The 27,437-nt window shown below is 45.8% G+C and overlaps 1 protein-coding gene across 1 annotated transcript; it reads right to left on the bottom strand.

Annotated features, from left to right (window-relative positions):
* plxnb2b (plexin b2b) lies at positions 1 to 24,023 on the bottom strand. The gene is made up of 28 exons (XM_023985168.2): positions 23,881 to 24,023; positions 23,569 to 23,670; positions 23,292 to 23,384; positions 22,843 to 22,930; positions 21,942 to 22,120; positions 21,390 to 21,538; positions 21,008 to 21,119; positions 20,270 to 20,406; positions 19,731 to 19,913; positions 17,044 to 17,152; positions 15,517 to 15,726; positions 13,507 to 13,692; positions 13,132 to 13,265; positions 12,556 to 12,656; positions 10,223 to 10,452; positions 9,691 to 9,872; positions 8,869 to 8,935; positions 8,532 to 8,678; positions 7,587 to 7,743; positions 7,293 to 7,393; positions 6,963 to 7,047; positions 6,657 to 6,805; positions 5,356 to 5,516; positions 4,233 to 4,380; positions 3,999 to 4,063; positions 3,778 to 3,853; positions 3,218 to 3,292; positions 1 to 2,999 (listed from the first exon to the last, which is right to left on the bottom strand). Exons 1-28 carry the CDS (start codon positions 23,986 to 23,988, stop codon positions 2,895 to 2,897), a joined length of 3,639 nt encoding a protein of 1,212 aa, XP_023840936.1. The 5' UTR covers positions 23,989 to 24,023; the 3' UTR covers positions 1 to 2,894.
* Between the last annotated feature and the right edge of the window lie 3,414 nt (positions 24,024 to 27,437).

Raw genomic sequence — 27,437 nt, 5'->3', positions numbered from 1 at the left:
GACATGGATGTCTCAGTTTATTCATGGAGGAGTGGATGATGCAACCTGTATGTAATTGCCCCATCCACACAAGCCTCTTGAGAAGTGAGTGATCCATTACAAACAGATCAGGTAACATGATCGACGTCTTCTGAGCTGCCTTGGATGAGAAAAATGTTGGGTTTCATTAAGGTCCTGCACTAATTTCCTGTCCCATTTTTCTTAAGTCACGGCACGTTCACAAGGAAAGGAAAGATCTCGACAACAGCACAACAAATTGTTTTTTCCCCCCCGGGACTCAATGCATAGGATTATACAGTTAGAATACGGTATTTCAACATGTTGTCTTTTTACAAAGGTATATGTTATAGGAAACGAGAAATTAAAATAATTACTGCACAGCAGTAAGAAAGGTAATTGTCGAGTATAGATAGTTGTTTTTCATACACACAGAGGAACAGCTTAGAATCACGGGGCAAAAACACCATTGGAACAATTTGTGCTATACTCAATATTCTACATTTGTAACTTTGTCTTAAGACTAATTTAGGAATGTCAGACATTTTAGGGGGAAACCGTTTGGGGTTGGCTACTGCTTGACACTTATTTGGGCTGTTGCCATAGCCATCATGATCCTACTAAAACACACACACACACACACACACCACTGACACCCAAAATAAATGCACACATCAAATCTGCAACCATAGAAAGTATACTGAAATGTTTTCAGCCTATTGGCACGCAATGGCTGCAGCAGAACTGTAGCATTTGATAGCACATACATATCACAATCGCAAATACATTGCTGTGTCTTCTATTACTATAATCGCTTAGTTATATCACCAATAAAACAATACAAATGATATTATTATCATCATATAAGGCACGTTTTGGTTAAAGAAAGGCTTGAAAAAAAGCTTTTGCATCACTCGGTCAGGAGTGGAATCTGCTGTGGTAAACAACAGCGTCAGAGGAGGATGCAGACTGGATGCAGACTGGATGCAGACTGGATGCAATTAAGAGCAAAAACATCCCCCACTGATGCCATTATGCAGTGTGCCACTCCGTTCTGTGCTGAGTGGGCAGTGCCAAGTTCGGCTTGGCCAGGGTGCCAGGCTAGCTGCTGTGGAGACAGGCAGGCACAGGCTCTGTGCAAACCTCACTCTACCAAAGGCAGGAATATCACTAACATTCTGGGGTCTGGAACTTAAACATCTATTCTGACACTAGACCACACACTGACTGATGGTCAAATTCAGGGAGCTTGAAAATTACAAATCTGTGGTCGCGTGAAAGATGAACATTGAAAATGTAACTGATTTGACTTGGCAAAAATTCTCCAAATTATAATCAGGCACCAGCTCAACTATGGCCTACTTGAATGCCATATCAATTTGTATTGCAATGAATTATTATGACCATGAATTATCCTGACTTGTGACACAGCATGTTGTAAAAATCATTACTCATTGAAAAGAGTACCATTCTATTTAGTACCGTTTGAAGCTTACACGTAACTAACTATGGGATATTATGACAGTGGTAATTTGGCATACAACGGAATAAGGAAACACAAAACACTATTAACAGCATATTACTTAGTAAGTTGGTTACTGTACGATATCTCCTGTCATATTATTTCTATTTCCACCTCTGCATATTTTTACTCATGTCCTAAATAAAGTATTGCTGCATCGTTACTGAAGATGAAACGCTAAACAACAAATGGTATATTCTATAAAGTAACACACATGAGTGGGATATGAATGATCCCCATTGCTTGTGTCTGAAAGTTTGGATGTTATTGCAAGGCTGTTATTAAATATGTATGCTTGACTGGCTACATAGAGGAATTATTCAAAATATATTCAATTATCTGTTATTTTGCTTGCACAGAATCAGGGGGGGGGGTACTGCAGGGTAAAACTAACTGAGGTTGTCAAAAGTAGCCATTTCTTACCCTTGAATACATACAGTGCTTAAGTTTCAGTGGAATGTGTTAGTATGTACTCCAACAAGGGGAAACGGATGTGCTATTGATCTCTGAATGTAAGGACCTAAGGGTTTATTGGCAGCCACAACATTCGATCGAGCTCTGAAGCATGTGAACACATTTTCTGAACATAAATAAAACCGATCATTTTGAAAAATCACTATTGATGGCCTGTCATTTCTAAGAGCCTGTCCCAGTCAGGTAGCCTGTCCCAGTCATGACCCTTTGGTCTGTATAGAGGAGCTCAGTGGGAGAACAGGTTCCTGTGTGTCGGTGACTAGTGGAGATTAAAATGACAGATAGGGCATCCACCCTCTGGCCTGACAGTAGGCATCCCGTGCACGCACACACGCACACAAACCCACATTCACACACTGGCTATAGAAACACAATCCACACCACAAGGCGGTCCATTTAAAAAGATAATATCTCCTCGTAAAGCTTTCCGCATTAAGACTGCACAATAAAAAATATATATAATACAATTCTTACAACTTTTCTACACAGGAATAAATTGAACATCTGATTATCTCTTTGTGCCATGAGTGATCGACACAGGGGCTTATTTCCGGCGGCTGGCCCCCTGTTGCATTGTGGGAACAGCTAGAGTGAGCAATGAGGACCACCTATTTCAGTTTCGCAAGTGGACTTAAGTTAAGGCGTACCTATGACGGCATGTGTAACCCATCCTCATCTATCTCTCTCTTTGCTTCATTGGTCCCATACTGCGCCACTCCGCAGACTCTGAACTGTCCCACATTCTGGGCCTGCTGGGTTGAAGGTGTCATCATCAAACACCAAGGCCCTGTGAGGCCATCTTCTCGGTTTCTCTCTCCTTTGCCAGGAGAAATAAGCCCCTGTGGACACTGGAGGCACGGTACCATCTCCCTCCCTCCATCTCCCTGACCCTTCCAGTAGGTTAGAGATCTGTCACTTTGTTCTCCAGGGCGGCTGCTATTTGCTGCAGCCGCAGGGTGAGCTGTTTACTCTGGGCTGCCGGGTCCTCATCTAGGGACTGGATGATCTGTAGGGAGACGGGGAGGGAGGGTGGGAGAGAGGGAGAGATAGYGGGGGGGGGGGGGGCAGAGAAAGATAGACAGAGGGTGGAGACAGAGACAGAGAGTACAACAGAACTACTTTCAATTAAAAGTCTTTGGAATCGCTCTAAAAATTAAAAAACATGAAGAGAAAAGCAGTCCTGCACAGTATTCTCCCTGGAATGTAAAGTGAACGGCCTCTTACCCCGTCGTAGTATCTGCTCGCGTACTGGTAGAGCTGATACAGAGCCACTTGTATGTTGAGTTTGTCTGTATGAGTCTGGGAGACGCAACATAGGATTCAGAGATGCATCTTAACAACAGACAAATCATGGCTTGAGTCCCACAATCTTATAGACAGCAGCACGAACCACATCTATGACTGACTTTATAAAATGTTACCTTCACTAACGTCTAGAATAGTGCACCACTAAGAGTAATACCACAGAGATATGGGCCGTGCCCCAAATGGAAACCTATTCCCTACATAGTGCACAACCTTTGACCAGCAGCCTTTTGACCGGGCCCATAGGGCGCAAGTCAAAAGTAGTCCACTATATAGGGAATAGGGTTCCATTTGGGACATAGCCTATATCTCTGTGGGTCCTGATCAAACATAATTCACTATATAGGGAATATGGTTCCATTTTGGGACGCAACATATATCTCTGTGGGTCCTGGTCAAACATAATGCACTATATAGGGAATATAGTTCCATTTGGGACGCATCCATAGATAGAAGGCAGAGAGAAAGGTGTTTCTTACCCGAGACACCTCTGCCAGATGAGTGTTCATGTCCTGGTCGCTGACTGATACCATCTGTCTGATGCCCTTGTAGTAACTATACACAGACAGACAGAGATACGATCATAATCTCTATACATTACATACTGACGAGCGTCAATGCAAGCCCACAATATAACAGCACTGGTAGCAAGAATCTAAACAAATTGTTCAGGTCATTGGGAACTGCTGACGATACGTACTCATCAACCATCTTCTTGTAGGTGGAGATCTCCTTTGCATAGAGTAGTTTGTTACTTGGAGAGTCCTAGGGGAGATACAAAAATATGATCATTATAATATTGTTCTCTTATCTTTTACCTCACTAGAGGTAAACAACTTTTAAGAGATTTTGACCTCATCATCTCCCTCTTTCTCCTCCTATTCCCCTCCTCCTCCTACTCATCTCCCTCCTCCCCCGACCGCCTTGGACTCACCCTGCTGAGTTTATGCTCACTCTTGGTGCAGGCATCCATGAAGGTTTGAGCAATGACGGATAGCGACGCGTCCACCACCTCCGTCACGTGGACGTCGAAGATGAAGTGAGGGTTCTTCAGGATGTTCACCCAGAACCTCAGAGGCAAACTGGTGGGGAGGGGGGTCAAGAATAACTACCAACTATCGATCTACAACAGCCCTCACAAATGATACCTTTTTTCATTCTTCCTCTCTAATCAGGGACTGATTTACACCTGGGACACCAGGTGGGTGCAATTAATTATCAGGTAGAACAGAAAACCAGCAGTAGTCTGGACCTCGTAGTGTATAAACACATCTTTACCATTCAGTGGAACCAAATTATAGTACAAGCCAATGATGAAAGTTAGTTATTTTCGTCCAACTTAAAGCGCATATGCATCAGGCATGCCAAACCAACTGCAACCCTTTCTCTTTCAAATACCCTGCATCTTCAAAACATAAGTAAACTACACTTAAAGAATGCTTAAGTAAATAAGCGTGCTAATGAGCATTCCAAACACAGATCCATACAAATCCTCCAATACGAAGTTGGTCCTGAATATCAAACGAGGCTACAATAGACCAGGAGTACTTCTCCCTGATCACTTTAAAGGCTGCACCGACTGAGACAGACTAGCATAGGAATTCATATTGGCTTGCAACACCTCCCGGGACATTGAGAAAACAAAGGCAAAAAAAAGAGATGTGATATAGTGGTACAATTAAATTAGCTGGGGACGTAATTACCATGTTTGTTTGTCATTATGGCGGATACACACATTCATATTTAATCCAAGAGGCCCCGGTTGTTTTGATAAACATAACAAGCACCCGCCAACTGAATATGGTGTAGCATAATTAAATCCCTCATCTCCCATCCTCACATCGCCAAGTCAATCACTGACATCTATATGCAACACACTGTATTGAATACTTGAGCTTTAACCAACTTGACAGTCATTTATGTACTTAAAATGCCACAGGAGCACTCAGATTGAGAATGCAGAAGAGATAGAAGTACTTTTACATTTGCATTCCGTATACTGATTACTTAGTCAGTGTGTTTCTTAGAGAGTCATCTCAGGAAGTGTGTGTGTGTACCTGTTGGTCTTCCAGATGTGGATGGTCTCCTCGTCCACGTTTTCATGTTTGAGCGCCTGCTCATCCAGGAAGTCAAAGAAGTACTTGATGGCGGGCGGCACCACCGCCCCGGAACACAACACGCTGCGGAAGAAGTCATCCACAAACTGCTGCAGTGTTCCCTGGAAGGAGGCAGACCAACAGACACAGTGTGAGCCAGGCCAACAGACACAGTGTGAGGCAGGCCAACAGACACAGTGTGAGCAGGCCAACAGACACAGTGTGAGGCAGGCCAACAGACCAGTGTGAGGCAGGCCAACAGACACAGTGTGAGGCAGGCCAACAGACACAAGTGTGAGGCAGACCACAGACACGTGTGAGGCAGGCCAACAGACACAGTGTGAGGCAGGGCCAACAGACACAGTGTGAGGCAGGCCAACAGACACAGTGTGAGGCAGGCCAACAGACACAGTGTGAGGCAGACCAACAGACACAGTGTGAGGCAGGCCAACAGACACAGTGTGAGGCAGACCAACAGACACAGTGTGAGGCAGACCAACAGACACAGTGTGAGGCAGCCAACAGACACAGTGAGGCAGGCCAACAGACACAGTGAGAGGCAGGCCAACAGACACAGTGTGAGGCAGGCCAACAGACACAGTGTGAGGCAGGCCAACACACAGTGTGAGGCAGACCAACAGACACAGTGTGAGGCCAACAACAGACACAGTGTGAGGCAGGCCAACACACACAGTGAGAGGCAGGCCAACAGACACAGTGTGAGGCAGGCAACAGACACAGTGTGAGGCAGACCAACAGACACAGTGTGAGGCAGGCCAACACACACAGTGTGAGGCAGGCCAACACACACAGTGTGAGGCAGGCCAACACACACAGTGTGAGGCAGACCAACAGACACAGTGTGAGGCAGACCAACAGACACAGTGTGAGCCCAGAGAGGTAGGGAGCTGCCAAGTACCTTAGTGCAGCCCGATACCTGCGACGCAGTCATTTACACACCGTCTATGAAGCAAGGCTGCTTCACTGACGCACACCTTCAAACCAGGTTTTGTTCTAAGACTGACCATCACTTATTATCACATAGCATCCTCAAAGAGCTTTTCTTAGAGAATGAATCTCAAAGATCCCTTTCTCAAATGAAATGTAACTGTACTGAAACATGGCAGGCCCACCGTGACAAAGACCAGTGGTGTGACACAGATCTCCTTGGTGGCTTTGTTCATGGACTAGTCCTCATATAACCTTCTTATGACTTTTGAACATATGGTACACTGTAGTTATGCCTGGTAGTGTAGTTATACCTTGACAGAGAGCAGTCGTGTGAGATATATCTCAGTGATGGCTTTGGTCATGGACTTGTCCTTCATGCTACCCCTCTTAGACTTCATCTCATCCAGCTCATCAGGCCGAACCAGATGGAACACCTTGTCGTCGTCCAACAAGGAGTTTCCTAGTAGAGAGACAAATAATTAGACTTTCCAGTAACACATTACGTAACGCCAGCTGACATATTGCATTATCATGTGGTTATAATGCATTGCGAGACTTGTCATCAGCATGCATAACCCCTTATAATGTGTTATTGTCCTCTCCTAGTGATCACTTACTCTCCTCTTGGTTGTCCTGGTTCTGGTCGTAGTTCTGTTGAGTGTGAAGAACCCGGGACAGGACTAGAGTAGCGTTGTCTCGCACCTGAAACCCACACACACACACACTGTGTTCAGCTACAACTCAACACCGTCACTCAGGTCAGCTGACTGCCATTGGGTTTCAGAACCTACTTCATATTCCATGCCATTGATTAGACAGTGCCACTGTCACATTATTTGGGGCACGTATTGGGCATTGTCTGTGGCATTATTTCATCATGTATCCAGTGAAGAGCTGAATTCGGACTTCTCTCTGACCCCTAACGGATTAGTCTCTAGACGACTCACGTTGTAGTGGGCCAGCGTGTTGATGCGCCTCCATCTGCCCTCCTTCTGGGACGTCAGGTCCAGGTCTGACAGGATCTGCCCCGTGGAGCCAGGGCGCCACTCTGTGGCAGGGGCAAGAATAGCAGCTTAGAATACCTGCCCGTCATGACTCAAACCTATTGACATCCACCACCACTCCACTTACTAGATGGTTCTAATTGTTACAGACTTGCTGGTGTTAATATGTTCAAATGCGGTATCTTCACAACACATGATTCGGAATACTGAGTGTGTGTGTGTGTGTTCTCTTCTCACCCAGAGTAACGCTGTCCACCTTGGGTCTCTGAGAGTAGGGCAGGTTCCTGTACACCGCCTCGATGATCTTCTCCTTCACCTGGGACACCGTGTCGCAGTTCAACACCTTGACGGGTGTCACGTCTGGCCCCTCCCCGTGCACCAGCACCTGCAGAGTCTGAGACGAGTAACAGAGCCAATAGCATGAGGCGAGCCTGCGGTGGCAACGTTACCGTGGCAACTACTGTAGGCAGGTGGTAGTCTTTGACAGCTCACAGGTGCTGTCACCTCGTCCTGGCCTGCCTAACGAGCAGCTGCCAGCAAGGGACTCACTCCCGTCATTCTGGCCAGGTGACCCAGCTCACAGCTCAGACTGAATCCAAACAAACGGACGACTCGACAGGAAGACTACAGATTATACAACAGATTCTTTGTAATTGAAAAAAAGTCTGCCGTAGAAGACTATGTAATTACTTTGTGTCATTCTTATTCAACTCAATGAGTCACGGGATGCTAGCTACCGCAACAGGATCAGTGATTGTGTATAATTTGATAATTGTCCTTGAAAAAGGAATTATCACAGGATTTCTCTACTTAGGTAGACAGCTGGGATCTAATTATCTGCTATTAGCAAAACACATTAGTTAAACACAGGTACTTCTGACTAAGGTAGCCTATATACAGTGAGTCAGAACTTGAATTGCTACGGTGTAGGTAGCCTATATACAGTGAGTCAGAACTTGAATTGCTACGGTGTAGGTAGGCACAGTATAACGTGACAAAAAGGGTCTTGAATTGGTACAGTGTAGGCGCAGTGTAAAAAAGATAAAAGGGTTCATGGATGCGACACATAATTGCGATCAGGGCAGTCAGTGAAAAGGCAGTCAGAACAGACTCGGAAGAACGCAGTAGCGGTGGGGGGGGGGGGGGGGGGGGTAACCGTGGTAACGGTGTGGTGTCACTCACCAGGACGCAGTACTCCACGTCGTCTCCCAGCAGGCCCGTGTCGTTCAGGGTGTACTTGGCCTTCTTCACTCTGGCGTCTACTGGACCTTTCTCGATCTGGTGCTTGATGGCTCGGAACAGTTTGTACAAGGGCTCCCCTGCAGAGTCCTGTTGACAACACAGGGGGTCAGAGTGCAGTCAGAACACTCACTACATTGTTGCATCTCTGACACTCTTCACATAATATGAAATGACCACAAAAATTATGTTTTTCTTAACTCAGGGGGCACCTTAACGCACACACACATACTAATGACATATCAGCAACATATTGAATGAAAGAGTGTCATGTCATCACCTTGAGGAACTGGTAAAGACAGATGGACATCCAATTACACAGCATCCTCTCCACAACGGTCTCCGACCTACAGGACAGGACAAAACACAGGGCTGAGTGACACATCTCAACATTTCTATTACGGTCTCCGACCTACAGGACAGGACAAAACACAGGGCTGAGTGACACATCTCAACATTTCTATTACGGTCGCCGACCTACAGGACAAAACAAAAGAGTGACTGACACATCTCACAATACTAATAAAAAAGCAACCTTTAGCATGAACTGCTGTAACCCCTCTCCATTCACAGGACCTATTGTCAGGCATTAGCACACCCAATGAACAGTCATGGGTATGTGGAGGATGTTAGAACAATGGACCAATCAGCATAATTAGCTCCTCCATTGGGGATAATTACACATGTTCTACTGCAGCACAGCCACTCAAACACTGCCGAGCACAGTTGACAGTTCACATGACACAACCCCAGGTTCTGTTGCACTAGACAACCAAGCTCTGTTCAGGAACTCCTTTCTGCTGTGAACTGGAGATGACCACTGTCTCCAACTCTGGTGTTGTAGGCTAAACGGACAAGCTACTGGCTGGTTAGGTGTGATGTTTGCTGCCATGTAAAACCAGAACATACGCTACTAGAACTAAATCTACCGAAACTAAAGCCACCAAAGCTAAAGCTACCAGAGCTACCAAATCTTAAGCTACCAAAACTAAATCTAGTGACACTAAAGCTACAGCTTTCAAAACTAAAACTACCAAAACTTAAGCTACAATAGGTAGAGGTACCAGAACATAACCTAAAGCTAGAGAGTAATACCCCAGACCTGCGCAGCATGAGTTTGGGGTTCTTGCTGTCGACATAGTTCCCCATGAGCTCCAGCAGCAAGGTCCTCATGATGTCAGTGTAGTACTCCAGCTTCCCGTGCAGAGCCACCGTCAGCAGGGAGGCAAAGTACACCTTGGCCCTGGCGTTGAAGTCTGGACGGCCCTCCAGAGTCTTGATGAACTACACACACAATGAAGATTGACAGAAGACCCAGTTAACGACAATCCAGTTGACAAACACTGTTGGTAAATCTTCCAACTCAAACAATGGAAGAGAGATCTCAATAATCTGAAATAGCCATCTCTTCAGGTCTCCTTTCCTTCATCTGCTCTAATATGAACAGATTGGACTGGTGCATAACACATATACAGGCCTCCAATATATCCAACAGACATCCAACACAGCTTTCACCTTTCATCACTTTTTTTAGATCAGCGCAGATCATGATCAGGGAAACAAGAAGAGAAAGCCTCTTTAGACTATTGAAATACAACCAGATATATTATTTGGCTAGGCTCAATGTGCCTTACATTGATGAGGAAGGTCTTGGAGTTGAGCAGGTTGGAGAACTGGTTGAGGGCCTGGGCCACGATTGCCTTCCGTGCCTCAGGGATGTCCAGCTTGCCCGTGATCATCACATCGTTGGCCCCGTCCTTGGAGGGCAGGAAAAAGACCCGGTCCGTGTAGGTCTTATAGTCCAGGAAGGGGATTCGCCCCTCGCTTAGGTCGTTGGTATGGTCCTCCATCTCTATCATCAGGTCTGACCGGGGAGAGACAAAGAAACATCTAAGTACTTTGCACATGTTCTCATCCTGAGACTTTAAAGCAACATACAGTAAAAATGTACTCCCTTACAAGAAAAACACGTCAAATTTGCAGTTTCACATTTGAAATTGCTTTTTTCACATGTTGAGCTTAAATTTCACAAGCAAAAACATATTTTCACGTGTATTACATTTAGAGTTCACATGTTAACACCAGCTTTTCACATGTGAGGAGAATAACATGTCTTCACCTCACATGTGAATTGCAGTTTCACATGGAAGAATACTCAAACTATGAAAATCTCACTTTCACATGTGGAATTGCAGATACACATTAGTAATCTCAAAACATTATACTTTAATGAAAATGTTTTTATATGTTTTTTATGTTTAGCTCACAGAATATAATTTAAAAGTATGCATTAAGGTGTCTAATATAATAAACGTGGCAAAATGAATGTAGACATTAATTAAATGTATTTCTATAGCTTTAGAAATATTTGTAACAATGGTTGGGGAGTGCCAAGATGGAGGCACGGTGGCTTCAAAACAGCACCCTATCGTCATCTAGTGTACAGTGCATTTGGAAGGTATTCAGAACCCTTGACTTTTTCCACATTTTGTTACGTTACAGCCTTATTCTAAAATGGATTAAATATTTTTTCCCCCCTCATCAATCTACACACAATACCCCATAATGACAAAGCAAAAACAGGTTTTGAGAAATTGTTGCAAATGTAAATATCATCACAAATATATCACATTTACATAAGTATTCAGACCCTTCACTCAGTACTTTGTTGAAGCACTTATGGCAGCGATTACAGCCTCAAGTCTTCTTGGGTATGACGCTACAAGCTTGGCACTCCTGCATTTGGAGAGTTTTTCCCATTCTTCTCTGCAGATCCTCTCAAACTCTGTCAGGTTTGATGGGGAGTGTCGCTGCACAGCTATTTTCAGGTCTCTCCAGAGATGTTTGATTGGGTTCAAGTCCGGGCTCTGGCTGGGTCACTCAATGACATTCAGAGACTTGTCCCAAAGCCACACCTGCATTGGCTTGGTTTTTGCTCTGACATGCACTGTCAACTGTGGTACCTTATATAGACAGGTAGGTGCCTTTACAAATCATGTCCAATCAATTGCATTTACGACAGGTCAAGTTGTAGAAACATCTCAAGGATGTTCAATGGAAACATGATGCACCTGAGCAAAATTTTGAGTCTCATAGGAAAGGTTCTGAATATTTACGTAAATAAGGTATTTCTGTTTTAAATTTTTTATAAATTTGCAACAATTTAAAAAAAAACGTTTTTCGCTTAGTCATTATGGGGTATTGCATGTAGATTGATGAGGGAAATAATAATTTAATCAATTTTAGAATAAGTCTGTAACGTAACAAAATGTGGAAAAAGGGAAGGGGTCTGAATACTTTCCGATTGCACTGTATAGATAAATCATGGATCAGAACCCAAAATAAAATCTTGTTTTACTCCAATGTTTGTAAACAAAGTAAACGTAAACAACCCCTGTATAGCCTAAGAACATGGTTAAAACTAAATAATGATATGATGCATGGTCAGACCTTGCATCAACAGCGTAGTCTATGGATTTGAGAGTGGTTGCATTTCTCCAGCCCCATCCCTCCAGCTTTTTACTGAAACTGTGGCGGGGAGAACACTTTGCCAATGCTTCAATTAAGGATTGCCGCTTTAAACACCTTTAATAGTGTAACAGTGTTATGTGGTGCAATCCTCTAGTGAGTGAGTTACTTTTGTGCCATTAATATCAAGCAGAACTTCCCGGTAAACATGAAATAAAGAAAGCCATCCAAAAACGGAAAAACGGGAAAGCACCATGACCTAAAGGAATGCAGGAATACCTCCAGAAGCCGTCAGAGCAGACTCCGAGAGAGCAACCGAAGTGCTGAACCAACTTCTGGGACAGATTTGGATGAAGAAAAAGTGCCAAGCAGATGAATGTGTCGATGAAGTACTTCATATGAAGGATAAGGAATGTATAATTATGTAAAATATGGTGTAATGAAGACTCTTGGTGGCCTTAGGCAGTTATGCTTAACAGCTGTGGTTATAATGTAGTACCTGTGAATTCTTTCTTGCAGCGGTCTCGTACACTCTCCTCCAGATTCTCCAGCTGGTGTTTCACCTTCTCATACTCTCTCTCAGCCTGCTGGCTCTTCCTCCTACACGCACGCACACACACACACATTGCTATATTGTAATTATTTTGCCACTATGGCCTATTTATTGCTTTACGGGAGGTAAGTATTATCCTACCTCATTTGCACACGCTGTATATAGATAGACCTTTTCTATTGTATTATTGACTGTATGTTTGTTTATTCCATGTGTAACTCTGTTGTTGTTTGTGTCGCTTTGCTTTATCTTGGCCAGGTCGCAGTTGTAAATGAGAACTTGTTTCTCAACTGGAGCCTACCTGGTTAAACACAACACACCACACACACACACCACACACACACACACACACACACACACACACACACACACACACACACACACACACACACACACACACTTCTGTCAAGTGTGCAACATTCAGCTGGCTTGTATCCGTGACACCAACTGAAGTTGTCGGCCACACATGCATGGAGAAAGGCGTTATGGTGCACTGTCCGGTATGCTGGTTGTGTAGCTTACCTGTAGCAGTAGACAGAAATGAGGATGATGAGTAGCATGGGGACGATGACTGCAGGGATGATTAAGAGAGATACCTCGTTCTTCCTCTCGTAGTGCACAGAGCCCACCACCCACTCTCCATTTCCAAACTTAATCTGAAACACACAGGTTACAGCAGGAGAGTTATCATCAACACTGAAGATAGGAGAAGGCCTTCAATACAATATTGGCAACTTTTAACATTACATTTCCCTGACACCAAATTACTCTGAATCTATTTTGGCAGGCAGAATTTATTTACCCATCTGCAGATAAATTAAAAGATAGCTAAGACAGATCAATGTACCTGTGTCGTCCAGTGTGTATGTGTGTGTGTGTGTGTGTGTGTATTCTCACAAGCAGGTCCAATGGGTCGGAGCTGGTGTCTCTGCGTCTGCGGTGGCGTTTGGAGAGGGCCCGGGGCTGGCTGGATGGGGGGTCCAGGAACAGCTTGTCATCTTGTAGTGTGTTGACAAAGTAGGGGATGTCCCCCACAAACGCCTGGGCCTCCTTGGCTGTCATGGCCTTGGAGAAGCCTCGGCCCTACCATGGAAACCGTAGAGAATGGGATTATTGTAGAGATCAAGATTAATAACTGCAAACAGGACTTGTTTCAGAACATGTAACCTGAACTGGAAAACATGTAGTTGTACCTTCCAGTGCGTTTTGTAACGTCACAGCCTTACTCTAAAATGGATTCAATTTGGTATTTTTCCTCATCAATCTACACACAATACCCCATAATGACAAGGCAAAAACACATTTTTAGAAATATCACATTTACATAAGTATTCAGACCCTTTACTCAGTACTTTGTTGAAGCACTTTTGGCAGTGATTACAGCCTTGAGTCTTCTTGGGTATGACGCTACAAGCTTGGCACACCTGTATTTGGGGAGTTTCTCCCATTCTTCTCTGCAGATCCTCTCAAGCATTGTTAGGTTGGATGGGGAGCGTCGCTGCACAGTTATTTTCAGGTCTCTCCAGAGATATTCGATTGGGTTCAAGTCCGGGCTCTGGCTGGGCCATTTAAGGACATTCAGAGACTTGTCCCGAAGCCACTCCTGTGTTGTCCTGGCTGTGCGCTTAGGGTCGTTGTCCCGTTGGAAGGTGAACCTTCACCCTAGTCTGAGGTCCTGAGCAGGTTTTCATCAAGGATCGCTCTGTACCTGACTAGTCTCCTAGTCCCTGCCATGGAAAAACATCCCCATAGCATGATGCTGCCACCACCACGCTTCACCGTAGGGATGGTGCCAGGGTTCCTTCAGACGTGACGCTTGGCATTCAGGCCAAAGAGTTCAATCTTGGTTTCAGCAGACCAGAGAATCTTAGGATAAAGTAATCCTTCTAACCCCCCCCCCCCTTAGAGTTAGATGCACTATTGTAAAGTGGTTGTTCCACTGGACATCATAAGGTGAATGCACCAACTTGTAAGTCGCTCTGGATAAGAGCGTCTGCTAAATGACTTAAATGTAAATGTAATGGTCTGAGGGTCCTTTAGGTGCTTTTTGTCAAACTCCAAGCGGGTTGTCATGTAGCTTTTACTGAAGAGTGGCCACTCTACCATAAAGGCCTGATTGGTGGAGTGCTGCAGAGATGGTTGTCCTTCTGGAAGGTTCTCCTATCACCACAGAGGAACTCTGGAGCTCTGTCAGAGTGACCATTGGGTTCTTGGTCACCTCCCTGACCAAGGCCATTCTCCCCCGACTGCTTAGTTTGACCGGGTGGCCAGCTCTTGGAAAAATCTTGGTGGTTACAAACTTTTTCCATTTAAGAATGATGGAGGCCACTGTGTTCTTGGGGACCTTCAGTGCCGCAGACATTTTTTGGTACCCTTCCCCAAATCTGTGCCTCGACACAATCCTGTCTCAGAGCTCTACGTACAATTCTTTCAACTTCATGGCTTGGTCTTTGCTCTGACACGCACTGTCAACTGTGGGACCTTATATAGACAGGTGCGTGCCTTTTCAAATCATGTCCAAAAAATTGAATTTACCACAGGTGGACTCCAATCAACTTGTAGAAACATCTCAAGGATGATCAATGGAAACAGGATGCACCTGAGCTCAATTTCGAGTCTCATAGCAAAGGGTCTGAGTACTTATGTAAATAAGGTACCTGTTTTTACTTTGTCATTATGGGGTATTGCGTGTAGATTGATGAGGAAAATAATTAATTTAATCCATTTTAAAACAAGGCTGTAATGTAACAAAATGTGGAAAAAAGTCAAGGGGTCTGAATACTTTCTGAATGCACTGTATACTAGGTCAGCTCACATGGGCCAGGAAAAAAACTCCTGGCCCAAATCAAAACAGTCTTTTAATTTCCTCATTTCGAGTGCAACAGTGATGAACAGTGACGTACTCACAGTGACGATGATGATGGAAGTCTCAGTGATGATCTTCTTGATGAGGGGGTTGAAGGCAGGGTTGGGGTGGTAGTCGAAGGGCTTGAGCTCCCTCACCCAGTTGTCCAGCTGGATAAAGGTCCTGAACACCTGGGTGTCATAGGACCTGTTGACGGCAGGGGACAGAAACTGGAGAACCGTGTCGTTCTTATTCAGAGCCTCCTGGAGGTACTGGGGGACGATGAGAGGAGCAGGAGAGGAGGAGAGGTGAGACCCACAGAATTAAAAAGATGGCATGTGCTTATTTTGTTTAGGGTGAGACCACACTGAATTCCATAATGATTCTGTACATATACAGAGGTGAGAAACAACATAATGGCTATAGTCTTTAACCATCATACTATGCTCATTCCAAGACACATACATTTTAGAACCACTATAGGCCTACATTAAATGTTTAGCTTGATTTCGTATTGATTCAGGATCTGCCAAGGCAGCAGCTACTCTTCCTGGGGTCCAGCAACATTAAGGGTGTCACGCCCTGACCATAGAGAGCTTTTTATTCTCTATGTTGGTTAGGTCGGGGTGTGACTAGGGTGCGTCATCTAGGTAATTATATTTCTATGTTGGCCTGGTATGGTTCCCAATCAGAGCTGTTTATCGTTGTCTCTGATTGGGGATCATATTTAGGCAGCCATTTCCCCTTTGTGCTTTGCGGGATCTTGTTTATGTGTAGTGCCTGTGAGCACTGCATTTTCTTCACGTTTCGTTTGTTCGTTTATTGTTTTGTTTTGCTTTGAGTTTCACATAGTTATAAAATATTTGGAACCCAGATCACGCTGCGCTTTGGTCCAGTTATTATGACGATCGTGACAAAGGGAAGTTATATACAGTTCAGAACGGCCAGAATATACAGAATATTACCACGGAAAGATTGTGATTTCAACCACACGAGGTCTTTAATAAGTCAACCTTACCAGCCACCAGTTTGTGGGGCTGCAAGTTCCCCTAAGCCCCAAGTCCCTGCCACCCAGGGAGAGAGAGAGGAGCAGAACAGATCAAAGCTGCTTAACCACATCATCAGCTGGAACCTTAATTCCTCTATTCAATTTAGCCTCCAAATGAAATGCATAAAATTGCTGCTTATCCCGCCCAAGGCATCAGGGGACAGGAGTCTGCGTCTGCAAAGCCCCTACAGTAGCTCTGGGTGGACTGTGTGACTAAGTCAAACTCGCTTGATTATTTCTGGAGGAATCAGAGCTTTTTTGATGCAATCTTCCTGGTTTAAGGAATTATGGTCTATAATGAGGCGGTAATGCAGGCCTATGGCATCTTTCTTCCTGATCACTGAAAGTTAGTTTATGAGGAGTAATTTAACCGTCCATATGTGGTTGCGATAGAGGGGCGGTTTAGGATTTTAGATTTAGGGCTGAGCTGGAGTGACTGAGGTTTGATTGACAGATAACCTGATACTCCAGCGGTGGAGAGAAAGTGAAAGAGAGAGGCAGAGAAAGAGAACGAGAGAGAAAGAGGGAGAGGAATCCATACCTCAGTAGGAGTCATGCCGGACCACTCGTCTGCCGAGGCCTGGACCCTCATAATGGCGTTCTGGATGAGGTCAAACCCGGATCCTGTCACCACGATAGTCCTTCCACCACTGAAACAACATCACCGGAAAAAAAGGGACGAAATGAATGGTTTTAACCCACGGGGCCATCACATTCACATTTCATCCAACAGAAGAAATATCACATTAAATCCATTTGATCTCATTTCTACCAGCATTCCTCTGTGTAACCAGAGGAAAAAAACTCGAGACCACCTTTACCCCACACACAGAGACGAGAACAAAGCTCTCCCTCGCCCTCCATTTGGCAAATCTGACCATAATTCTATCCTCCTGATTCCTGCTTACAAGCAAAAACTAAAGCAGGAAGCATCAGTGACTCGCACAATACGGAAGTGGTCAGATGAGGCAGATGCTAAGCCACAGGACTGTTTTGCTAGCACAGACTGGAATATGTTCCGGGATTCATCCAATGGTATTGAGGAGTACACCACCTCAGTCACCGGCTTCATCAATAAGTGCATCGACGATGTCGTCTCCACAGTGACCGTACGTATATTTCCCAACCAGAAGCCATGGATTATAGGCAACATCCGCACCGAGCTAAAGGCTATAGCTACCGCTTTCAAGGAGCGGGACACTAAAACGGACACATATAATAAATCCTGCTGTGGCAAACAGGCAAAGCATCAATACAGGACTAAGATTGAATCCTACTACACCGGCTCAGACTCTTGTCGGATGTTGCAGGGCTTGAAAAATATTACAAAGACTACAAAGGGAAACCCAGCCGCGAGCTGCCCAGTGACGCGAGCCTACCAGACGAGCTAAATGGCTATTATGCTTGCTTCGAGGCAAAAGCATGAAGCATGCATGAGAGCACCAGCTGTTCCGGATGACTGTGTGATCACGCTCTCCGTAGCCGATGTGAGCAAGACCTTTAAACAGATCAACATTCAATAGGTGTGGGGCCAGACAAATTACCAGGATGTGTATTCAAAGCATGCACGGACCAACTGGCAAGTGTCTTCGTTGACATTTTCAAACTCTCCCTGATCGAGTCTGTAATATCTACATGTTTCAAACAGACCATCATAGTCCCAATTCGCAAACCGCCTCAACAGATCCACAGATGACGCAATCTCAATCACACTCCACACTGCCCTTTCCCACCTGGACAAAAGGAACACCTATGTGAGAATGCTGTTCATTGACTACAGTTCAACACCATAGTGCCCACTAAGCTCATCACTAAGCTAAGGACCCTGGGACTAAACACCTCCCTCTGCAACTGGATCCTGGACTTCCTGACAGGCCGACCCCATGTGGGGTCAACAACACATCTGCCATGGTGATCCTCAACACCGGGGCCCCTCAGGGGTGCATGCTTAGTCCCCTCCTGTACTCCCTGTTCACCCACAACTGTGTGGCCAAGCACGACTCCATCACCATCATTAAGTTTGCTGATGACACAACAGTGTCATGATAGGCCTGATCACCGACAACGATGAGACAGCTTATAGGGAGAAGGTCAAAGAATTGGCAGTTTGGTGCCAGGACAACAACATCTCCCTCAATGTGAGAATAACAAAATAGATGATCATTGACTATAGGAAAAGGAGGGCCAAACAGACCCCCATTAACATCGACGGGGCTGAAGTGGAGCGGGTCGAGAGTTTCAAGTTCCTTGGTGTCCACAGCGAACTATCATGGTCTAAACACACCAAGACAGTTGTGAAGAGGGCACGACGACACCTTTTCCCCCTCAGGAGACTGAAAAGATTTGGCATGGGTCCCCAGATCCTCAGAAAGTTCTACAGCTGCACCATCAAGAGCATCCTGACTGGTTGAATCACTGCCTGGTATGGCAACTGCTCGGCATCTGACCGTAAGGCGCTACAGAGGGTAGTGTGTACGGCACAGTACATCACTGGGGCCAAGCTTCCTGACATCCCAGACCTATATACTAGGTGGTGTCAGAGGAAGGCCCAAAAAATTGTCAAAGACTCCAGTCACCCAAGTCATAGACTGTTCTCTCTGTTACCGCACGGCAAGCAGTACCAAGTCTAGGACCGAAAGGCTCCTTAACAGCTTCTACCCCCAAGCCATAAGACTACTGAACAATTAATGAAATTGTCACCCGGACTATTTATATTGTATTTACACTGCTGCTACTCGCTGATATTATTTATACGTAGTCACTTTACAAAGTACCTCAACTAATCTGTACCCCCTGTATACAGTCATTGTCTTGTGTTACTTGTTATTATAAAAAAATGTTTTACTTACGTTTATTTAGTCAATATTTTCTTACCTCTATTTCTTGAACTGCATTGTTGGTTAAGGGCTTGTAAGCACGAATTTCACGGTAAGGTCTACACATTTAACCGTCCATATGTGGTTGCGATAGCGGTGGGAGGACCATCGGCGGATGGGACAAATTTTGATTTGATTTGACATTGACGCTACAAACTGTTGTCAGGAGAGGGAGCCAGGTGTGTTGGAAATTGAATGCCATTAAACTACACTAGGCTTTCATTGTCTTACGACAGGTGGCATCATTCTAACGCATCACGTCTCAGTGCAGACGGGGTTGTCTTGCTAGTTGATGTGAGACAATGTAGAAGCCTCTACAATAGCTTCTTGTCTCTAGAGGTCTGATACTCACCACACAAAGCTTCCCTTGGGGTGGTGGTCCAGGATGATGGGGTTCTCCCAGAACTGGAAGGCTGTGGGGACGGCCGTGGTGCTATTCTTCCCATACTTTACTGTGACCATGAGCAGGTCAGAGGGGACCTTGTCTGCCCGGTACTCTCCCATCCTGCAGGTGATGTTCGCACCAAATGTCTCCCTGCAGACAAGGACACAGCCAGGGACATAGTCAGCCAGGGACACAGACCACTCAGAACTAGGGGTCAACAGGCGTCACGGTGCACAGGAGACTAACATGGCAGAACCAGGACAGCTAGGTAATTACTGGGCTTTCATGTTAAAGAAAATCATGGCCAAATTTGAAATGAATGTCTTTTTCAATACATCAACCCTGCTTGCTAGATCTGTACACACTTAAGCTTATAGCACCTGTTATTTTGCACGTTGTCATGCCAAAGAGTTGGCTGAAGTGAAATAATATACAGATGACCAGTGACCAGACCACCGCAACCTTGCCTAATACTAGTTCCTTTCCCAGGATGCAGCAGTACTTACACAGAGCACACCACCCCGCCGACGGTGACGGTGATGTCCTCCCTGGTGGCTGTGTCCAGGTTGGAGCCAGAGATGGTGATGACCATGCCCCCGGCCTTGGCGCCCTTGTCGGGGTGAACCGAGCTGGCTATGGGGTCCTGGAGGATCATGTAAGAAAACACGCTCTGTCATCCTATTCATGTCTCATTTCGTCCCCCACAAGGCTTTCAAAATGCACACACACACACACACACACACACACACACACACACACACACCCGCCCACCCACCCAAGCCCACCCGCATTTCCTTCAATTTGCTGAGTAAACAGTTAGGCGGAGCGGTCCCCTGTGGGGAAGCTTTAGCCGTGTGAGATATAAAGAAAGACAGTCAAATTGCTCCAGCGTACCCTGTTAAGGCACCAGAGGAAATGGAAGTGGCGTATCGCACATTCTAATATAATACACAAAACTATAATGTACAAAACTCAATTTCATCTTATCGTTCTGGGCATTACCTGCCAGTGTAATGTGGCGGTACCAGAGTAGTTTATTCAACAGAACATTATTACACTTAAATGTCATGCCCTTCATGCATACTGATAAGGGGCTCTTTAATACAGCGTCGGCATAGCTGGGAAATTGAAAATAAAACAATGGTGATAACATAACCAAATCAGGTAAACACTTCATGAGTCCGCCCTCCCATCCAGAAGGGTAGGACTGTGATTGAAGTGAAGACATGCGGTAGGTTAGCTACCCGGTATGTGAAGAAAACGGAGGACGTTCCTCTCTTCCCTCCCTCCAGCTCCACCTCCACCGGACCCCAGTTGGTGCTCAGCYGGTCCAAGGGGCCAATCTCACACACCACACTAGAAACCAGGGAGGAAGGAATACATTTCCGAGGGCTCGTGTACATTTGGGTAGGCCACCGCCATTTAGAGAGAGGCCGCCTCTCTTTAGGGTTGTTACAGGACAGCAACTACACAGTACACGACAGAATACACAACGCGCCACGGTACAACCCCTTCTGCCGCCCATTTACACACACTCAGAGAAAGGGTAACTGCGGGTGTGTCCCATAGGACGCTGGTCTAAAGCAGTGCACTATAAAGGGAATAGCGGGCCATTTGGTGTGTTACCTGGTGGAGACAGCGTATCTGTCCTCCTGGTGTATGCAGGGCACCCCCACCACACTGACGGCCTTGATGTCCTCCTTGTGGATGCCCAGGTTGGAGCCCTTGATGGTGACAGAGATGCCCCCCTTCACGGGACCGTAGCGAGGGATGATCTGAGAGGGGGATTGGGAACAGCTTTAAGATGAAAGGCTTTTAGGTTACTATACAGTACCCTACCGCTTTTGGATGAAAGTGTACACAGTAGTTGACAGAGTAGCACCATGAAATAAGACACAAACTCGTGCAGAATGTGACCCGACCGTCTGTGAAAGACTGTGTTCAGGACTGTAGCCCAGTCTTTAGAATTGACAATTGATCACGTGTGGGCATTCGACAGCCATTGAACAGACCTCATTGTCAGTAGCTACTGGGGGATGAAATAAGACCAATCATCGAAGTGAACATCAAAATGTCTAGTCAGTCAGTGATAATCAATAGTCGATTTTGTTGCAGGTTCAAAGACAGGTTGTTCGTATCGAGTGAAGTGATGACTGCTGTACCGTGGGTGTTACTCACGTCAGTGATCTGTGGGTCAGGGCACTCTGTGTCCTGCGGGTCCTCTGTGGCCTGGTCAATACACAGCTTCTCATAGACACACGACTTTCTCTTGGCGCACCACACACAACTGTACTTAGGAGCTGCGTTCTTACACAGGCTGCAATCCTCCCGGCCCAGTGAGCAGTTATATAGGGTCACTGTGAAGGAAGAGGAGAGGGGTGCCGTAGAATACTAGGACTATTCTGTCATTTCATGCTTTTGGACCAATTCACTTAGATGATGGCAAAGAGTATGTCGGTAAATGTATTAATGTATTAATGCTTCCCCTATTGTCATTTTATGTCCACATAGTCCTTTGGGATGTTGTAAACAGCAGTGGTGTAAAGTATTTAAGTAAAAATGTGTTTTTTGGGGTATCTGTACTTTACTTTACTATTTATATTTTTGACAGCTTCTACTTTTACTTCACTACATTCCTAAAGAAAATAATGTACTTTTTACTCCATACATTTTCCCTGACACCCAAAAGTACTAGTTACAATTTGAATGCTTAGCAATACAGGACAATGGTCAAGAGAACATCCCTGGTCATCTACTGCCTCTGATCTGGCAGACTCACTAAACACACATGCTTCGTTTGTAAATTATGTTATAAATTAAATAAATTATTATAAATTATTTAAAAAACAAGAAAATTGTGCCATCTGGTTTGCTTAATATAATGAATGTGAAATGATTTATGCTTTTACTTTTGATACTTAAGTATATTTAAAACCAAATACTTTTAGACTTTTACTCAAGTAGTATTTTACTGGGTAACTTTCACTTTTCAATTAAGGTATCTTTACTTTTACGATGACAATTGGGTACTTTTCTCACCACGGGTCAACAGGGTTGCATATTGGCATGTACCACTTACCATTCAGCGTGCTGTCTATCTTCTTGCCCGTCTCTTTGTCCTTCACGTAGAACAGAACGTTGGTTTCCTGTGACTTATCGAAGGAAAACTAGAGACGGGAACACAACGAATTATTAATCCAGTGATTGATGACACTTCACATTTCCAAAATATGCCAGAGAAAAGTTCTCTTCATAACTTATACACTTTGGCAACCATTCAGAAAATAAGTATCTGTACTGTTTCAAAGATGTTTTCCAATCACAGAAAAGACAGTTTGAGGATATAAACAAAACAAACAGTGGGGTTTTTGTCCATGAGGGGGTGCTATAATATCAAACTGAGGTAAAGTGACCATACAATACAACATCCTGACCAAGRAACACCTTAAGAACCCTTCACCCCTGACAGACAGAGTGAAGTGAGTGCTACTATTGACAGCTGTGGGTCAATAAGCAGTACCGACGTACATTAAAACCGCTGAAACTGTAGAAGGGCCCGTCTTCAGACCTGACGTCCTTCAAGTTCCTCATCAGCTCTGTGCCGATGATGAACGTCCGGTCCTGCAGAGGAGGAGAGGGTTAGTTTTATACATGCTCAGGAACAAAAGGGTCCAATTCAATGTTACTATAGTCGGATTCATCACTAACTAGTGCCTAGTGTTCTTTTAACTTTCATAGATTCTAAGAGTGTCTAAATGTAAACCTAATATAACAGCTATATCAAATATTTAAAAATGTCATTTACCCGGTACACATCCAGATTGATGCCCTCGAAGCTGATGGTGGTTTTGAACCCAACAGGAATGAGCACAGGATCAGGGTTTTCAAACTGGGGACACCTCGCCCCCTAAACAGACACGGAAATGAAATGACAATATCACAAATGAACATTTCAGAGCAATTGCATTTCTGTACTTCAGCAGACAATCTCTCATCCAGACGGATCATTTGTCAGTTCTCTGAAGTATCTGTTGACTTGCAAATTTGACATTCCATGCAAAAGCGTACGACTCGAACCAATCTTAATGTATATTAACCCGTTTAACGGAGCACCTACCTGTCTGTGTTTGATGATTTGAGGGCCCAACACAGTGCCATCCATGTCCTGGCAGGTGTGTTCCTGGGTGTTCCACTGGCAGCCCCATGGACTGGCCACACACGACATACACCTAGGACACCGGGAGGCACACTCATTTAAAAATAAAGAAGAGTCAACCTGTGACAGTATTCTTGTAACTGTACCCATGTTGTGGATGGTAAATATATCTCTTTACCTTCCAATAAACAAAGCTCATTCATCACATGCTTCCTCCAGATGAAAAAACAACACAGGAAGCAGCAACAGAAGAAACCACACATATGTTGGAGATGGACTTATATTTCTGGATTAATGAAAAGGAACCTGAAGTCATTTCCTCCAGGTTGGTAATAAAAAAAAGGGTCAAAATGCAGGAGATGCATTCAATCCCAGTATCATGAATCCCAGTTTACCCACAGGAACGGAACCCATCTCTTGTTCACATGCTGCTATTCATTCCCATCAAAGTTGTCAGCACAATGAGCCCAGAGAGTGAGGTAGAGAGAGTGGAGTAGAGAGAGTGGAGTAGAGAGAGTGGGGTAGAGAGAGTGGGGTAGAGAGAGTGGAGTAGAGAGAGTGGAGTAGAGAGAGTGGGGTAGAGAGAGTGGGGTAGAGAGAGTGGAGTAGAGAGAGTTGGGGTAGATGAGAGACTGGGAGGACGAGGAGAGAACTGGGGTAGAGAGATGGGTCGAGACATGGGGGTAGAAAGAGTCGCAGTATAGAGTGTGGGGTAGAGGAGTGGGGTAGAGAGAGTGGGGTAGAGGAGAGTGCAGTACAGAGAGTGGGGTAGAGAGAGTGGAGTAGAGAGAGTGGGTTAGAGAGAGTGGGTAGAGAGAGTGGAAGTAGAGAGAGTGGGGTGTAGAGAGAGTGGGGTAGAGAGACTGGGTAGAGATACTGGGGTAGAAAAGAGTGGAGTAAGAAGAGTGGTAGGTGGGGTAGAGAGAGTGCGGTACGAGAGTGGGGTAGAGAGTGGGTAAGAGAGTGGCGGTAGAGAGAGTGGAGTAGAGAGAGTGGGGTAGAGAGAGTGGGGTAGAAGAGTGGGGTAGAGAGACTGGGGTAGAGAGACTGGTAGAAAGAGTGCAGTACATAGAGTGGGGGTAGAGAGAGTGGGGTAGAGAGAGTGGGTAAGAGAGTGGGGTAGAGAGAGTGGAGTAGAGAGAGTGGGGTAGAGAGAGTGGATTAGAGAGAGTGGAGTAAAGAGAGAGAGTGCGGTAGAAGGAGTGGAGTAGAGAGAGTGGGGTAGAGAGACTGGGGTAGAGAGACTGGGGTAGAAAGAGTGCAGTACAGAGAGTGGGGTAGAGAGAGTGCGGTAGCAGAGAGTGGGTAGAGAGAGTGCGGTACAGAGAGTGGGGTAAGAAGTGGGGTAGAGAGAGTGAGTAACAGGAAGGAGAGGAGATGGGTAGAGAGAGTGGAGTAGAGAGAGTGGAGTAGAGAGAGTGGGGTAGAGAGAGTGGGTAGAGAGAGTGGAGGTAGAGGAGTGGAGTAGGAGAGTGGGTAGAGAGAGTGGGGTAGAGAGAGTGGGAGTAGAGAGAGTGAGTAGAGAGAGTGGGAGACAGAGTGGAGTAGAGAGAGTGGGTAGAGAGAGTGGAGTAGAGAGAGTGGGTAGAGAGATGGGTAGAGAGACTGGGGTAGAGAGACTGGGGTAGAAAGAGTGCAGTACAGAGAGTGGGGTAGAGAGAGTGGGGTAGAGAGAGTGGGGTAGAAGAGAGTGCAGTACAGAGAGTGGGGTAGAGAGAGTGGAGTAGAGAGGTGGGTAGAGAGGTGCGGGTCGAGAGAGTGCGAGTAGAGAGAGTGAGGGTAGAGAGGAGAGGTGGGTAGAGAGACTGGGGTAGAGATACTGGGTAGAAAGAGTGCAGTACAGAGCGGGGGTAGAGAGAGTGGGGTAGAGAGGTGCGGTACGAGAGTGGGGTAGAGAGAGTGCGGTACAGAGAGTGGGTAGAGAGAGTGAGTAGAGAGGTGGGGTAGAAGAGAGTGGGGTAGAGAGAGTGGGGGTAGAGAAGAACTGGGGTAGAGAGCCTGGGGTAGAAAGAGTGCAGTACATATAGAAGTGGTAGAGAGTGGGGTAGAGAGAGTGCGGGTAAGAGATGTGGGTGTAGAGAGAGTGGAGTAGAGAGAGTGGGAGTAGAGAGAGTGGAGTAGAGAGAGTGGAGTAGAGAGATGTGGGGTAGAGAGAGTGCGGTAGGTGAGGTGAGAGTAGTGGGGTAGAAGTAAGATGTGGGGTAGATGAGACTGGGGTAAGAAAGAGTGCAGTACAGGATTGTGGGGTACGAAGGAGAGAGTGCGGTAACAGAGTAGTGGGGTAAGAGGAGAGTGCGGTACAAGAGAGTGGGGTAGAGAGAGTGGGGTAGAGGAGTGTGCAGTACAGAGAGTGGGGTAGAGAGGGGGTAGAGAAAGTGGGGTAGAGAGAGTGGGGTAGAGACTGGGGTAGAGAGACTGGGGTAGAAAAGAGTTGCAGTACAGAAGAGTGGGGTAGAGAGAGTGGGGTAATAGAGTGCGGTACAGAGAGTGGGGTAGGAGAGTGGGAAGCAGAGAGTGCAGTACAAGGGGCCTGGTTAGAGAGTGGGGTAGATGAGAGTCGGGTAGAGGAAGTGGATGTAAGAGAGAGTGGGGGTAGAGAAGTTGGGGTTAGAGAGAGTGGGGTAAGAGGGAGAGGAGAGTGCAGTACAGAGAAGTGGGGTAAGAGGGGAGAGTGGCGGTAGAGAGAAGTGGAGTAGAGAGAGTGGGGTAGAGAAGTGGGGTAGAGAGAGTGCGGTACAAAGAGAGTGGGTAGAGAGGAAGGTGGGGTGAGGCGTGGCAGTTTAAGAGAGTGGGGTAGAGAGAGTCGGGTAGAGAGAGTGGAGTAGAGAGAGTGGGGTAGAGAAAGTGGGGTAGAAGAGACTGGGGTAGAAGGAGAGTGCGGTAGGAGTGGGGTAGAGAGAGTGGGGTAGAGAGAGTGCCGTAAGAGAGTGGGGTAGAAAAAAAAATAAAGAAGAGTGGGTAGAGGAGAGTGGGGTAGAGAGAGTGGGGTAGAGAGTCGCAGTGATGTGAGAGTGGGCAGGGGGAGGTGGAGGTGGGGTAGAGGTGAGCAATGTGGGTAGAGGGGGGGAGAGTGGCAGTGCCAGTGTGTGGTTGTTTGGTGCAGAGTGGGTGAGGGAGAGAGTGCAAGTAACAGGCAGAGAGTAGGGAGGAGAGAGTGGGTGAGAGGTTGGGTAGAGAGGTGGGGGAGGAAAGAAGTGGGGTTAGAGAGAGTGGGGTAGTCAGAGAGTGCAGAAAACAGAGAGTGGGGTAGAGAGAGTTTGGGGTAGGAGGGGAGGGGAGAGTGCAGTTACCGAGTTGAGGAGAGGATGTGTGTAGAGGAGTGTGGGGTAAGAGAGATTTCAGTACAGGAGGGGAGAGTGGGGTAGAGATATTTTCAGTAAAAGAGAGTGGGTAGAGAAGAAGTGAGGTAGAGAGAGGTGGGGTAGTAGGAGTTGCAGTTACAGAGTAGTGGGGGTAGAGAGAGTGGGTTACAGAGAGTGGGTAGCGGAGAGTGGAGTTAGGAGAGTGGGTTTGAGCGA

Source organism: Salvelinus sp. IW2-2015, linkage group LG4q.1:29 (genome assembly GCF_002910315.2).
Source record: "Salvelinus sp. IW2-2015 linkage group LG4q.1:29, ASM291031v2, whole genome shotgun sequence".
Lineage (NCBI taxonomy): Eukaryota > Metazoa > Chordata > Actinopteri > Salmoniformes > Salmonidae > Salvelinus > Salvelinus sp. IW2-2015.
The sequence above is the reverse complement of the archived record's forward strand: the minus strand, read 5'-3'. Positions and strand labels throughout refer to the sequence as shown.